The following is a 15219-nucleotide window of genomic DNA, read 5'->3' as shown; positions in this document are numbered from 1 at the left end:
ATCACCTATTTTGATAAAAAAAAGTTTAATGATTTGAACATGTCGCTCGACGCTGTAACTTGTCATAATATTTTACAGAAAGTAAAAAAAAGCTGTAAAAATCAACCCTTCCTTATTGGAAAACCCCAAACTTTTTTGATCTTGTAACAATTTTTTACTGAATTTTAAAAATATTTTCAAATTTTTCAGACTTGTGAATATGGTTTAGCTAATTCGTACTCAATTATGCAACTTATGTCCGTATGGGGTCCACTAATTTATGCTGGATGTTTTGCTGCAACTTTAAGTACTGCTTTGACAAATCTGTTATCTGTTCCTCGTTTAGTTCAATCACTTGGAACTGATCAAATATATCCTGGACTGATCTACTTTTCGAAACCTTATGGCAAACATGGTGAACCCTATCGTGGTTACGTTTTGACATTCCTTCTTTCTGCTGGATTTCTTTTGATTGGTGAACTAAATGTCATTGCACCAATGATTTCAAACTTTTATTTGGCCTCGTATGCTTTGATAAACTTTTGCACATTCCATGCAGCACTTATAAAGCCCTTAGGCTGGAGGCCAACTTTTAAGGTAAATTCATTTTTTGATGATTATGAAAAACTTTTGACCAAATAGAAAATAAAAGAATAAAATTCTTTTAATTACAGTATTATAACGTTTGGTTAAGTTTGTTTGGCTTTGTTCTATGCGTGGCTATAATGTTTTTAATCGAATGGAAATCGTCTCTTATCACGCTTATCATAATATTTGCATTGTACCTGATTGTTGTCTATAGAAAACCAGGTAAGAACAAATATTGTAATTGTCAAGCTCAAGTCTTAATGTCAACCGAATTTCTTTTCTTTTTTTTCTTCTTTTTCAGATGTCAACTGGGGTGATTCGACTCAAGCTCAAACCTATAAAACTGCTTTATCTGCAACGCAAAAACTCAATACGATTTCTGACCACGTTAAGAATTATCATCCCCAAGTTCTTGTTCTAGCCGGTAATCCTAAAGTTCGACCGCCTCTTATTGATCTTGGTAGTTTAATTACCAAAAATACATCACTTATGATGGTTGGAAAAATTGTTCCGGTAATGATTAGGAGTAACAGTTTAAAAATGATGACATACGTTGAATTCATATATTGAATTTCTTTTTCATAGCTTAAAATTGGTTATAAGAACCGAAAGACGCTTATTGAAGAGGGCCAGAAGTATTTGGATGCTCGCAAAATAAAAGCCTTCTATAATGTTATTGATGGATTCACGATGGAGGATGGTACATCAGCCCTAATAAAAGCAAGTGGATTTGGGAAACTCACTCCAAATATTGTTCTAATGGGCTATAAAAATGATTGGCGCCATTGTCGGAAGGAAGAAGTTTCGTCATATTTCGAGATTTTGCAGTAAGTTTTAACTAAAAACCAACTTAACGTTAATTTATATTTTAAATAATTTTCTTACAGCAATGCATTCTCATTGCGAATGGGCGTGGCAATACTTCGAGTTCCTGATGGACTTGACTTCTCTGAACTCAATCATGAAATTCGAACACCTGCACCTGCTATCAACGGAAATGCTCTGAATCACTTGCAATCACAGGGTGTTGCGAATATGACAATACCACATATGCAAGCCACTTCAGATATCTTGCATGTAGATTCAAATTTGAACTTACCAGGCATGATAAGTGCAACAAGTACCCTAACCGTACCACAACCGCCTCCAATGCCAAACATGAGCAATTTGAAAAAATTACAAACTACAAATGACAGCATAATTTATTCGACAAAGGGTGGCTCTGAGTTGCCAAAGGATATATTAGACGCTGTAACAGTGTTTGCTAGGAAACAGCCGAAAGGAACTATTGACGTTTGGTGGATGTACGATGATGGAGGTTAGTTTAGCTATATAAAATTATTTATCTTATATGTATACCTACGAAGGTGTCAAAGGTCTTGGATTCAATCCCTTCCTCACTTCCTGTGCCACCTAAAGTTCTTTCCCGGGTTGACAAATATTCCAAGAGTAAGAAATTCTTGTCATAAAAAGTTCTCTCTCAAATTACCCGTACAGATTTGGCATATAAACTATAGGTCCCCTCAATCCCTGACATTACTTGCTAGCAGGAATGTCCTGGTTTTCTACGAGCTGTTGTGCCACCTGATTTATTTAAGAAAACTTTTGGGATTTCACTTATTGATTGCAACGTCCTGCCACTACCAATTTCAAAGTCTCCTTCCCTTCTCTTTCCTTGATGGAGCGTTTAAAATTAATTATATGTATTTTTTATGGTGGATTAACAACCCCGAAATAAAAATAACAAGTTGATCAACGGTTTTTAAACAACAAGCAATTCTTATTCTAAATTTAAAAACAACAAAAACGATCTAAATCTCTCCAAGGCATGATGAAATAAATACTCATACATGTAATACAATGTAAGACCAAAACCACAGCCTCAAAAAGTTTCCTTTAACCATTGTAACCCCAGTTTAGAAAAAGGCCCCCAAGATAGTATTACAAACTATCGCCAAAATTGCCAAACTGTCCCATATTCCAAAATTATTTGAAAGCTATTTTTACGATATTTTAAGGTTTTGTTTTGCAAATCTTTTATTGTCCTAGGCAGCATGGTTCTTAGCAATATAAGTCTACAACTACCAACCTTGTGGAATTTGTGACATTTTCACTCTTGGTGATTGAAAAAGAAAAAAGAACTTGACGTGATCTCAACTGATTTTAGAAAATCCTTTGACATAATATCCAACATATGTACTTTTAGTCTTTAAGGTTTCTACACTCGGCTTTGAACTGATTTTGTTACGAGGGATTTTTTTTATTCAGATAGCCTTGTATGCAATTTCTTGTTATATCTGTCGTACCACAAGGTAGCGACTTAGGTGTTCTTCTTTTTATCCTCACCATTAATGATATGGTGAATTTCTAACTATTCCCATATCTCAATTTACGCTGATAACACACAATAACACACGTCTTTTAATTCGAACATGATTTTCACTTTTAACAACACCTGGAAAATTTTTTTGGTGTAAAAAGAACTGCTTACATCTAAATTACCAAATGTCACTCAATTACTTTTTCACGAAAGTTAGTAAAAACTTCCCTAGTCAATACCTTCTCCATAACAAACCAATGTCCTCTGTCAATCATTTAGATGATATTATACCCAAAGCAAAGGCTTTTTTAAAACGTTGGCCAAAGGAATCTACCCGATCAAATACGTTTCCCTTAAATGGCTCTTTGAGGCCTACCTTGGCATGATCCTTGATCCTTTCCTCAAATCAAGACTGCCCTTAATTAATTTGACGAGTAACCCTTTAACACAAAATATTAAATGAAATTGTACGAAAAATAAATAAATCGTAGAGGAATAAAGTTCAACTTTCAATAAATTATAAAACATGATCGAGTCGCCTGAACCTGCCCATTTTTCTTGACTAACTTTCCAGTCAACTTTCCATTAAAGTTACCTTAATTGGAATGTAATTTTTGGCAGCTGGCCAATAAGGTACTTGTAACTTGCCTTACTTTCAAGGCCCTTATGTCGTCTGAACCTGCCCAATTATACTTATGTTTAAATGACAGCTGATCCGGTTTTTTTTTCATTTAACTGAAAGTTTTTTTTTTTTTTTTTTTATCCGATGGAAATCTTCAAAAGACACTCGGTAAGAATCGGTACCGAGTAGTGTGGGACTCTTACCGCACTAAAACCACCGGTGAATCAGGACCAATCTATGAAAGATCGACAAATGATTTTTATTTCTTAATTTTTAAATCGCATTGGGGGAAGTTTAAGGTTATAACACTTTCCCGTAGCTTTTAGCCCATCAGCTCATGAGGCTTGGTTCTTCTTAATCTCCGAACATTGTCTCGTACATTTAATACGGTATCCATTTCAGAGTTAGTGTGACTTTGCAGTCGCTGATTGTGTGATACAGCGTGTTTCTTAACCATTTCAATTTGAAGGTCACGATGTAGATCGCTATTTCTTATATACCAAGGGGCATTTATTATTCCACGAAGGACCTTGCTTTAGAATTTTTTGATGGGTTCAGCATTTGTTTTCTTTGTACAGCCCCATAGTTGGATGCCATATGTCCAAACCGGTTTCAAAACTTGCTTATATAACATTAGTTTGTTCTGGATAGATAGGTCAGAGTTCTTTCCTATTAACCAGTACATTTTTCTGTACTTCAAGTTTAGTTCTTCTCTTTTCTTTTTGATGTGTTCTTTCCATTTAAGCTTCGCATCCAAATTCATTCCAAGGTATTTGGCGGTATTGGAGTAAGGTACTTCTGTACTGTTTATAAAAATTGGAACATTGTTTATGTTTTTGTTTGTAAAGTTTATATGCGTCGATTTTGTTTCGTTTAATTTGATACGCCATTTGTGCGTCCTATCACTAACTTTGTCGACTGCATTTTGCAATTTTTGTGTAGCCTTCGTAACGGATTTATCTGGCACCAATATTGCAGTATCATCAGCAAAGGTGGCCATGATAGCGTTGATGTCCACTGGAATATCCCTTGTATATAACAGATACAGGGTTGGTCCTAGGACACTTCCTTGTGGTACACCGGCTTCAATTTTCTTAAGTTCCGAGTAATTTTGGTCGTACCGTACTCTAAAGAGTCGGTTCGTAACGTAGGATTTCAATATTTCGTAGTACTGCCTGGGGAAGTCCCTATGCAGTTTGTACTCAAGTCCCAAGTGCCAAACCTTGTCAAAAGCTTGAGCAACATCTAAGAATACAGACGAGCATACTTGTTTTTCTTCAAGTGCCTTTTCCACAACAAACTGATGGCTCAGGCATTTCTTTCAGAACCTAAGCAGTTATAATATCGTACCCTGGTGATTTTTTGTTTGACAACTTATGTTGACTTCTTCTTACTTCTTTGAGCGTGACAAAAGGTATTTAACATTCGTCGTTTCTGTCAACAAACTGTAAGGGATCTGTAGCTGTGCTTGCTGGGAATGGCTTGAAAACATTCGCGAGATGTTCAGCGAAGAGATCAGCCTTTTGTTTCGGGTTTCCGATCCATTTACCATCTTGAGATTTTATCGGCGGGTTTTGTGTCTGAGGTCTTTTTAGGCGCTTAGTTGCTTTCCATAAGGAGTATTCTGTAGAAGCATCCGTCGTCAGACTTTTCAGGAATCTACTTAGTGAATCATTTTTAAACTCACAGATTCTTTTTTTTAATTCGTTTTTAAGACGGTTAAAAACTACCTTATCATCTGGGAATCTCGTGGATTGCCATTTTCTTCTAGCTCTTCTTTTTTCCAATATCAACTCTTTATTTCGATAGGATATTTTATTTCTTTTTCTCTCGCATTCCAAATAGTTGGAGTACTTTCTTCTGCAGCCTATTGCACATCAGCAATAAATTGTTCTACTTCATGATCAATTTGTTCAATTGTTTGCATAGGGGATCTTAGGTTTATAAGTTCAAGTTTGTCTCTGAATTCGTTCCAGTTTGTTCTGTTATTCACGAGCTGGGATTACTTTTTTCTATTATTTCTGTTTCGCTCAGTGATAAAATTACTGGAGTATGATCTGATGATAAATCGTAATTACCTTCGACACTTATATGATTTCGTTTAATACCTTTAACTACGAAAAAGTCTATAAGGTCTGGTATTTTGTTAGTATCAGATGGCCAATATTTTTTTGTATTTTCGGCCTGAAAGTTGAACTTTATTACTCTGTAATTAATTTATTTTCCGCACAGTTTCATTTGATTCTTTATGTCAAATCGTTCCTTGTCAAATTTGAGAAGGAATAAGTAATATTTCTTTGAAATACAAAATACAAGTCGGGTTGGACTTGAAGCATGCTCAAGGAGTCTTTTTTAGACCCTTGAAAAATAAACTAGTTGCCTTGTTTAGATTTACTTTTAAAGAATGTAGTTGACTGCAATGAAGTCTTTTATGTTGTCTCAACCTTCCCAATGTAACCAGTTCTTGCTTAATACATCATATCCAAAACGGTCTCTTTCATTTAATTTCTAAGTTTATAGCCTGAATTAAGAAGAATAAATGGAAGTTTGCTTCACCGAAAATTCTTAAAAATTGATAGTCATTGAAATTCGAGACATATACGACCGAATATTTTAAAAGAATATTTCCAATACCGAAAATGAGAAATCATAAAAATCTAAATTTGCATGAGTTAAGTGAAAAATACACTTTTATTGTAATCTATTAAATATGCCTTCCTCAAGAAGCTAATCTAAGTAATATCTTCACACAACTAATTTGAGTAATCTTGTTCTCTTCAGGCTTAACAATGTTGTTACCCTACATAATTTCTATGCGTTCAAATTGGTCGAATTGCAAACTACGAGTGTTCGCCTTGACAAATCGCCGTTTAGACTTGGAAGAAGAAGAAAAAAGGTAATTCTCATTAAAAAATCTGCATTTAAATTAAATTTTAATCAATTTTTTTAATTGTTTATAGCATGTCAAGTCTTCTACAAAAACTTCGAATAAATTACTCTTCTCTAGTAATGTTGCAAGGTGTCACGGATAGACCACGATTGGAAACTATAACCAGACATAGACGCCTCTTGGACGGTTTTGTGCAATCATCCGCTAATCCAAATGGTTCAGTTACAGAAGAAGAAATTCAGAGTCTAGAAGAGAAAACTTACCGACAGTTGCGTATACACGAGCTGCTAGTAGATCATTCATCCAAAGCCTCTTTGGTTGTTATGTCCTTGCCAATGCCAAGAAGGGTAAGCTTTAAATATAAAGGCTTATTTAAATCTTTTCCAATTTAATTATTTTAATTTGTTTATTTACAGGAAGCAATTTCACCACCACTCTATATGTCTTGGCTTGAGATGCTGACGAGTGATATAAGCTGTCCATTTATATTGGCTAGGGGTAACCAAACACCAGTGCTTACATTTTACTCCTAATAGTTTTGTAAAACACAACAAAAATGATCTACTCGTACTCATTTCGATTAACTACCTACTTACAAAGAAAATGTATTTTATAAAATATTTAATTTTATTTTATTTTTTTGTTTTTATATTATTTATTAGCTTTCGTAGGCTAAAATACTTAATTTTATAAGACCGATAGTATTATATAACTTCAAAAAATGTCTTTCGAAATATAAATAAATTATATTTTAGTTTTTAGTTAACTTTTATGCTTTTTAATTAATTTTATGCATAATAGACAAAATTTTGTTTAAACAAGATGACCTGGCCAAGTTCAAGGTGGTACGCAGTTAATAGCGATTAATGTTTGACTTAAAAGGGGAAAAAGTAGTACCTACACGTGGCGTGATGGTCTATGTGTAGGACTGTGATGCAAAACGTCTGGGGTTCAATTCATGTCTGCGCCTCTTGCGAGGAATTGAAAACTCCTCTTAGGGTAATTCTTGTCATTAAAAGTGCTTTCTTTAGCACACAGGAATGGGTTACAGTCGTAAGTCACTTCCTAGTTCTCAACGGACTGTTGCGTCACCTAGTTTATTTTGGGCAAACGAAATGGTCTTTAATAAACCTTGTTGTTGTAAAACTTAAATAGACAACAATTTAGACAAATAGACAAAAGTTTATATAGGTATACCTTGATATAAACAAATCCACTGGCCCCGATTATAATTCCTCCTATTGTTTGGAAGACGTGTTCTTCAAAGCTGGCAAAAGCACTGCGTAGGATTGTTCATCTTTTCCTATTTTACAGGTCTCTTTCCGAGCGGATGATACAGCCTTTCCCTTAATGAAGGAACAAATCTTCCTCTCCTTCTAACTGTCAAATTGCACTTACGTTATGGATACGCTGATTATTTATCATTAGGTTAAGAAATATCTCGCAGAACGGAAGCTTTTTAATAACCTGCAGTTTGAATCTAATCAAACAGTGGAACAAATTTTTACATATTTTGGAGAGTGTACGATTATTGCACTTGATATTTGTAAAGCATTTGATAGTGTTTGGCACCCTTCTATACAATTTTTTAGGAAGTTTTCAAGACAGAAAATAAATGCTGGTGCCCCCCAAGGCTCCGTTTTGTCTTTGACTTTCTTACCAGCCATCTTCTAATCCATAAAATAGGTTCGCTTACGACAATGCCCTCAGCTTTACATATTCTTTTGTAGATTCACATCCTTGTCCTTCGGATGTGGAACTTCAACGGCAGCGTATGATAAGCTCATTAAAGTCTGATCTTGACAGCATTGTCCAAACCGTGTAGAATTTAATGTTTTGAAAACGCAATGCTGTCTCCTGTGGTTAAAGTGTAACGCACCCCCTATGCCACTATCTATGAGTGGCACTTGCATCCAGGAAACCAATCAACCATCAGTACTCGGTATGTGTATTACAGATCACCTCTTATGGAATGATCACATATTCGATAACGCCAAAAATGCTGCCAGGTGCTTAGGATTTCTCCAACGATGCAAGAAATTGGTCACCCCTTCTGATCTGACTATAATCTACAAAGCTTTCATCCGTCCAAAGCTTGAATATAATTCGCATATCTGGGCAGGTGCCCCCAAAAAAAGTTTAAATCTCTTGCATAGTTTAAAAAAAAAGGCTTTAAAAATGATAGGCCACAGAACTATAATCGAAACATTTACATCGCCAGAACACAGCCGCAATGTTTCATGCCTTTCGATGTTTTATAGATATTTTTACAAACAATGTTCTGTCGAATTAGCCAGTTGCAATCCACCCCTTAAACAATTCAGCCGTAATACTCGCACTTATAAGAATGCTCATCAGTTTACCCTTGAGCTCAATTTCGGGCGTACTGCCAAGTATAGAGATTCTTTCTTAAATCGCACATGGAGAATGTGGAATGCTTTGGCCAACTCTGTTTTTCCCTCCCATTTTGATGTTCAGAACTTTAAGACCAATGTGCAGGTATAGAAAGGTATTGACCCAAAAAGGAGCTTTGAAAATAATAGGCAAAAGGACCGAAACATTTCCAACGCTTGAACCCCGACGAAATATTTCTCCTTTCGTTGTTGTAACGAGATTTTTACAAACAATGTTTTATCTAATTATTCAGTTCCATTCTACCCTCAAACAATTCAGCTGTAATAGTCACACTTCCAGGAATGAGTTTACGCTTTGCTTTATATAAGTATAAGTTAGTTGCCATACCCAACTCTCTATTTCCTTCTCATTTTGATATTTAAATTTAAGACCAATGTATAACGGTATCTTATCTTCCATATTTTCCTAAAGCTCCTAGTGTTTAAACTTAATAAATGTTAAGCGCAGTAATAACTGCTGTTTTCATTTTGGCATATTTCATCTAACAAACGAAGAGTTTCAACTTTTAGTTAAAAATTTTACTTAATTGACTCTGACTTAATTTATTGACTAATAATGACTTATTGTCCATTGATGCCAAAAACAAGCATAAGTCAATAAAGGGTCAGATTCACTCAACATAAGGGACTTGGAAGAAAGGCAATTTTCTAGTATCTTATGGGCCAGCTGCCAAAAAATTACATTTCAATTAAGGTAACTTTAATGCCTGAAACACATACACGCTTCAGCTTCGGTTCGCCTGACGTTTACGAGTTCAGCCATAGGAATTCAATGCATGCTATCACAATAGAGCTTCGACCTCACGTTTCGTTTGACAATCGTAAGGAAAAGAACGTAATGTAACGTAATGTGACTCCAAACGGAAGCTCTAGTTCAATTATCTGAACATTTGCTTTGTCTGACAGCTCATCAGCTGTAAAAAAATGTCAACAAACAAAATATTTGATCTTTGAAGGGATGAAATAATAGAAATGTCATTCAAAGCAACCTCGAAGCAAGCCTAACGTAACGCCTGACGTTTACGAGTTCAGCCATAGGAATTCAATGCAAGCTATCACAATGGAGCTTCGACCTCACGTTTCGTTTGACAATCGTAAGGAAAAGAACGTAATTTAACGTAATGTGACTCCAAACGGAAGCTCTAGTTCAATTATCTGAACATTTGCCTTGTCTGACAGCTCATCAGCTATAAAAAAATGTCAACAAACAAAATATTTGCTCTTTGGAGGGATGAAATAATAGAAATGTCATTCAAAGCAACCTCGAAGCAGGCCTAACGTAACATAAGCGCGTATGTGTTTCAGCCATAATGGAAAGTTGACTGGAAAGTTAACCAAGAAAAATCTCCCTAACTTTTAAGTCAAATCTACTTTTATCAAAATCACTGTTGATCATTTAACTGAAAGTTGAACTTTATTACTCTATGATTTGTGTAAAAGGTTTCCTTAAAAATTTGGAAAAGAAATAAGAAATATTTCTTTACAATGCAAATCGCGATGGATTTGTAGCTTGCGTGAGGAGTGTTGTGTAGATAATAATTTGGTACATTTTGTACTATGAACTCAAAGTTAAGGTTTGCGTAGTAAAGTTCCGAATTTGAAATTCATGACACTTGAAAAACTAACTATTTGCTTTGGTCAAAATGTACGTTCAAAGAATGAAGCTGCAAATGAAGTCCCTTATGTTGCCTGAACCTGCCGAAGGAGTCTGATAAGCGATTGACATTTGGCACTCGTGAAACATATGCAATTCATACCCTACTATTGTTCTAGACATGAGCCCAATCATTACTCATATATTAAGTTAAGAAGACAGTTGACAGTATTATTCTTTTATAATCATAATATTGAGAAAATATATTGAACGACAAATCGAAAAAATCATGTATCTTTAGTTCTATTAAAATATGAATATTACATTTTAACTTTATGAAATGGTTGCTCTATTATAATAGAGATCAATATTTTAGAGATCTGTGGGAACAATGTACGTATAACAGTTTTACAGATTATTCAACTTAAACCCAATTGATACAAAAAGAACTAAAAAGTATTTTATTTAAAGTGAACAGATCTACGTTTTGACTTACCTTAACGTAGAAATCAAACGTCAAACGTGACAAATGACAAGCCGGTGTATACTTCTAAATCGAATACGAACAGTTCAGTTGTAATTTTTTTCGTATTTCTAAAATTCAAAATTATTTTCTTAAAACATTCCTCAAACCTTTTGCAAAACTAAACAAAATTTGCCAAAATTGCCAATGACAAGTGAAAATTCAACAAATCAATACCAATGGCATCCAGAAAATATCATAAATGGCTCTCAACTAACCAAAGGTTATGTTTGTCTTGTGATTAATCGTAAGGTCACAATACCTAAACAAATTGCTGTGAATCTTTGGGAAAATGCTGAATATCGTTGCACTGTAGACGGAGGCACAAATCGGTGGAGGGACTTTCTATTGACGCACGAAATAGGCAATCAATTAAGGCTACCCGACTTCATAACAGGCGATTTTGATTCAATCACCGAAGAAACGTCGAACTATTTCAACAACTCTTCTATACAACGAATACACACACCCGATCAGAACTATACAGATTTCACAAAAGCAATACATTTCCTGGAGCCTTTAATGCAAACCAAAGGCATAAATGACATAATTGTATTCCATGATACGTCAGGTCGTCTAGATCATATCATGGCAAATATACAAACCCTATTCAAAGCGAAATCATCTCTAAACGTGTACTTACTTGGAGGCAGTTCCATGACATGGCTCTTGAGGAAGGGCCAACACACAATACACATACCAAAGGAGCTAGTCGAAAATAAACGATGGTGTGCATTGCTTCCAGTTGGTGGCAGGGCAATAGTTACTTCAACCGGACTCAAATGGAACTTAAATCTCTCGGTGTTAGAATTTGGTGATGGAATTGTCAGCTCATCGAACACTTATTCATGTGATACTGTCCACATAGAAAATACAAATAGCATTCTTTGGTCAATGGGTGTGTTTAATTTCCGTGACGATTAGTAAAAATAATTTTTTTAAACTATTGTTTTTTTGTTTTGTAAATTTAGTAAACAAATTTTTTGGAGAAAACCTTGAAAAGCTTCTTTTTGAAATGCAATTTGATTCCAAAGTTTCTCTGTTGCTAGGAATTAAAATTGTATGTCTATGATGGTATTAGAAACTCTATTTAATGTTGATAAATATTTCGTAACTTTTTATTTTTTCATCAAAAACAAAACAAAAATAAACTATTTCCTACCCAATCCCGTCATGCCAGGTACTCGATACAATAGCTCTCCATCATCATCATAGTAGCAGTCTTCCACTTTGTAAGTGGCTCCTTTTTTCCTTAGCTTTCTCGGAATGTAGATTTTGTCCTTGACTTTAGTCATTTCGTATTTCCGCATGTCTTCGCTGCTAACAACAATTTCATTGGTGGCATATCTTTCTAAAGAAAATTGTTTTTCCGTTGAGACGATGCCTGTTCCACTTGGGTTGTCGAAGCGAACAACCGATGTTGCATCCTCACCTCTGAGCTTCAAAGTTTTTAGTTCATGCAGACGCATGGTTCGTTTATCTTTGATCTTATCCGTAAGGTAGGTTTCTTCATCATCAGCTGAGGGAAGCTTAGATAAATGTTTGCTCCTTGGATCGGTAAGCATTGTCTGTGAGGGCTCGGGCTCCTTGTCGGCATAACCCTTGCAACTTGTAATTAAACTCAAAAAATCTGTTCTTTTCGGCCTTGGTAGTGGCTCTCGTGGGGACCAACCTGTAGCAAGATTTTCTACATCTTCCTTCTTTCTAGCCGAAAACTTCATTAGATGCTCTTTTAAGTGGCGGTCGATCTGGGGAAATTCGCCCTTCTTAAAACTTTCCCAGTTTCTAATCACACTTTCGTCATGATCTTTTATTCTTTTTGCTGATCTTGGAATCCATTTTGATCGAATGATTTTATGTATAATTTCCGGTGTAGCTGGGAAACTTTCTACTAATCTTTCAACAGTCCATTCCTGAGAATCCCGGGAGTGTAACAACTTTATTTGTTCCTTTTCCGTGTAGGTTAGGAAGTTGGGTTGTTTTTGTTTGAAATATTTATTCTTTACCACCCATGAACGTATCTGATCCTTGTGTTCTAGCATTTCACGCTCATGTTGTTTATGTGTCTTATTTACTTGCATAAAATCGGTTTCTAAATCATCGAAATCGTCCTCCAAATTTTCATTTCGGTCATAAATGCCTTCTCTTCGAAAAACTTGTGTTTGTATTCCGATGCCAGGATTTGCTTTGCGGCGGACGTATTTAGTTGGGACTGTGTAGAAAGAACGTTGAATTATTTTCGTGACAAACATTATTTCTGTGAAAAAAAAAAAACAAATAATTTGTTAATTTATTTATGGAAATAATAATATCAACGAACCTTTGGTGTGGAATCAAGTTTATTCCGATTTGTGAAATATTTTAGTTTTTATTCATTGTCAGCTGTTTTTGACTGTCGTGATTAGCACCGTTTGTATTTACTATGGGATGGGGAACATTTAAGTGCTGTCAAACCTTTGGCCGCGTTCGGCAAGATATCTAAAGGATTTTTTTTTGTATTGTAATCCCTTTGAAAATATTCTAAAATGTTGTCTTATGTATGTTATAATAAGATAGAAAATCTGCGTCAGGATTCTCGTTTCGTTCTGCGAATAGTGCAGACGTCTGGATTTCTTTTTCTCTAAATTTATTGGATACATTAAAAATTAATTACATTTTTTTTACCCACAATGGAGGAAAGTGAGTTTCGTCCTCCCGATGAGCCTAAAGAACAACCAGATAAACGTTCTTTTGCGGATAAAATTAAATTACCATCGAAAATTGTATCCGATGGAATGGAATTCACCAATAAATACCCATATAAAGTCCATAAGTGAGCGCGAGATAGGTACTGATGCAACTAACAACTTGCTTGGTGCCAGACAACATGCGCCACTTAATAACTGTGTACTTATTGGACACGACTCAAACAATTTAAATGCTCCTAATAAAACGAGCGCCGAATTGCGCAGTGCTGAAGTTCTGAAGAATCTTCTTGCTGGTGACAAGGAAAAGTTTACGATGGTAATGGAAAGGAAAAGGCGACAACATGTACCCCCTGTTGACACAAAAAGAGTTGCAAGGGAAGTTGTTAACAACCACAATCGTTATTCACCTTTCAATGAGATTGAAGACGAGGAAGACTAGCCGAAAGAAACCACTAACACTGCGGGCTCTTGCAACAGCAATTCTAACATCATCAGAGGCAACAGCAACATCAACCGCGGCGGGCACGGAAGCAGTAATATCCCAACAGCAGACTCGAACACAACTCCAAGAAGATCAGAAGTATGATGCCCACCCATCTTCACAAAGGGAGTTTCATCCAAAACTATATTGAATTTTATGGGTGAGTTTAATTACAATCAAAATGACGTTAAATTTATTGCAAATGTTTTCGGAAAACTTTAAATTATAGTTAGAAGTGTTGAGTTGCGTAGCCTTTTTCTAGAAGAATTTTTAAAAAAATGGTATTGAAGCTTTTTCCTTTCACTCGAAGAAATTTAGAAAGAATTTAATAAGCTGGACCCGATGTTCCACTTGAACGAACGATGTTCCACTTGACCTCTTCCTCTGCGTTCTAGAGGACAGAGATAGTTTATTAAAAATAAAAAAAATGTCTTACTCAGACACAGAATCAAATTTGATTCTATCAACAATTTGGACACGAAAAAATGGGGGGACTCAACTACAAACCATAATGGCCCTCTTCTGGTCAATTGGTTCCAGGAAAACCATTTTCTTGATATACTCTACCCGTGCCGCATCGGGCTCCCATATCGAGTTTTTCTTAATAATTTCCAATCAAAGATCTTACAATAATATTGCTTACATCACTCTTGATGCCATCTCGGATCACTACTCGGTGTTCAGGAGTTTGCAAATGATTCAAGACTCGACTCTTCAAGACTTGCCTAAGACTTTTAATAGTTTCCAAAATACCAATTGGTCGGCTTTTAATCGCTCGCTTGAATCTGGTCTTTCAAATTTAAACATCGCATCCAATAAAAACCTTTCCAATTCTCAAATTGACTTTTTCATTGATAGAATCAGTGAAATTGTCTCTGATTGCATCAACCTCCACAATAAAAAAATATTCGACATACAAATTGGTTTAACATCTCTTCATCAAACCTAAAAAGAATTTATCACCGCTTTGGAGAACTCAATAATCCGCTTTATACAGAACTATCCGCACGCATAAACTGCCTATCCAAACTAATCATAGGCCGGATTCGAATAGAGCTAAACAGACAATTTAGAACGAAGTTGAGTAACTTAAAACCTAACTCAAATGTTTTCAAGTTAAT

At 35.4% G+C, this 15219-nt stretch overlaps 3 protein-coding genes across 5 annotated transcripts in view; 2 read left to right on the top strand and 1 right to left on the bottom strand.

Moving 5' to 3' along the window:
• LOC129938415 (bumetanide-sensitive sodium-(potassium)-chloride cotransporter) overlaps window positions 1-7165 on the top strand; it is a 108120-nt gene extending 100955 nt beyond the window's left edge. For all 3 annotated transcript variants that reach the window (XM_056045962.1, XM_056045960.1, XM_056045961.1), the window contains exons 6-13: window positions 190-576; window positions 654-789; window positions 869-1080; window positions 1153-1394; window positions 1455-1885; window positions 6291-6405; window positions 6470-6746; window positions 6816-7165. In XM_056045962.1, the coding sequence (XP_055901937.1) occupies window positions 190-576; window positions 654-789; window positions 869-1080; window positions 1153-1394; window positions 1455-1885; window positions 6291-6405; window positions 6470-6746; window positions 6816-6932 (1917 nt within the window). In that variant the 3' untranslated portion in view covers window positions 6933-7165. The remainder of the gene's footprint in view (window positions 1-189; window positions 577-653; window positions 790-868; window positions 1081-1152; window positions 1395-1454; window positions 1886-6290; window positions 6406-6469; window positions 6747-6815) is intronic.
• Window positions 7166-10937: 3772 nt separating this feature from the next.
• LOC129939612 (thiamin pyrophosphokinase 1) lies at window positions 10938-11932 on the top strand. The gene has a single exon (XM_056047686.1). It carries the CDS (start codon window positions 11078-11080, stop codon window positions 11852-11854), a length of 777 nt encoding a protein of 258 aa, XP_055903661.1. The 5' UTR covers window positions 10938-11077; the 3' UTR covers window positions 11855-11932.
• Window positions 11933-12019: 87 nt separating this feature from the next.
• On the bottom strand, window positions 12020-13384 carry LOC129939161 (uncharacterized). Its single transcript, XM_056047064.1, has 2 exons — window positions 13251-13384; window positions 12020-13187 (listed from the first exon to the last, which is right to left on the bottom strand). Exon 2 carries the CDS (start codon window positions 13180-13182, stop codon window positions 12082-12084), a length of 1101 nt encoding a protein of 366 aa, XP_055903039.1. The 5' UTR covers window positions 13183-13187; window positions 13251-13384; the 3' UTR covers window positions 12020-12081.
• Between the last annotated feature and the right edge of the window lie 1835 nt (window positions 13385-15219).

Source organism: Eupeodes corollae, chromosome 1 (genome assembly GCF_945859685.1).
Source record: "Eupeodes corollae chromosome 1, idEupCoro1.1, whole genome shotgun sequence".
In the NCBI taxonomy this organism is placed as follows: domain Eukaryota; kingdom Metazoa; phylum Arthropoda; class Insecta; order Diptera; family Syrphidae; genus Eupeodes; species Eupeodes corollae.
The sequence above is the reverse complement of the archived record's forward strand: the minus strand, read 5'-3'. Positions and strand labels throughout refer to the sequence as shown.

Excerpts from the sequence above, each read along its gene's own strand:
- LOC129939161 (XM_056047064.1), bottom strand. The coding sequence starts at position 13,182 with ATGTTTGTCACGAAAATAATTCAACGTTCTTTCTACACAGTCCCAACT.
- LOC129939612 (XM_056047686.1), top strand. The coding sequence starts at position 11,078 with ATGACAAGTGAAAATTCAACAAATCAATACCAATGGCATCCAGAAAAT.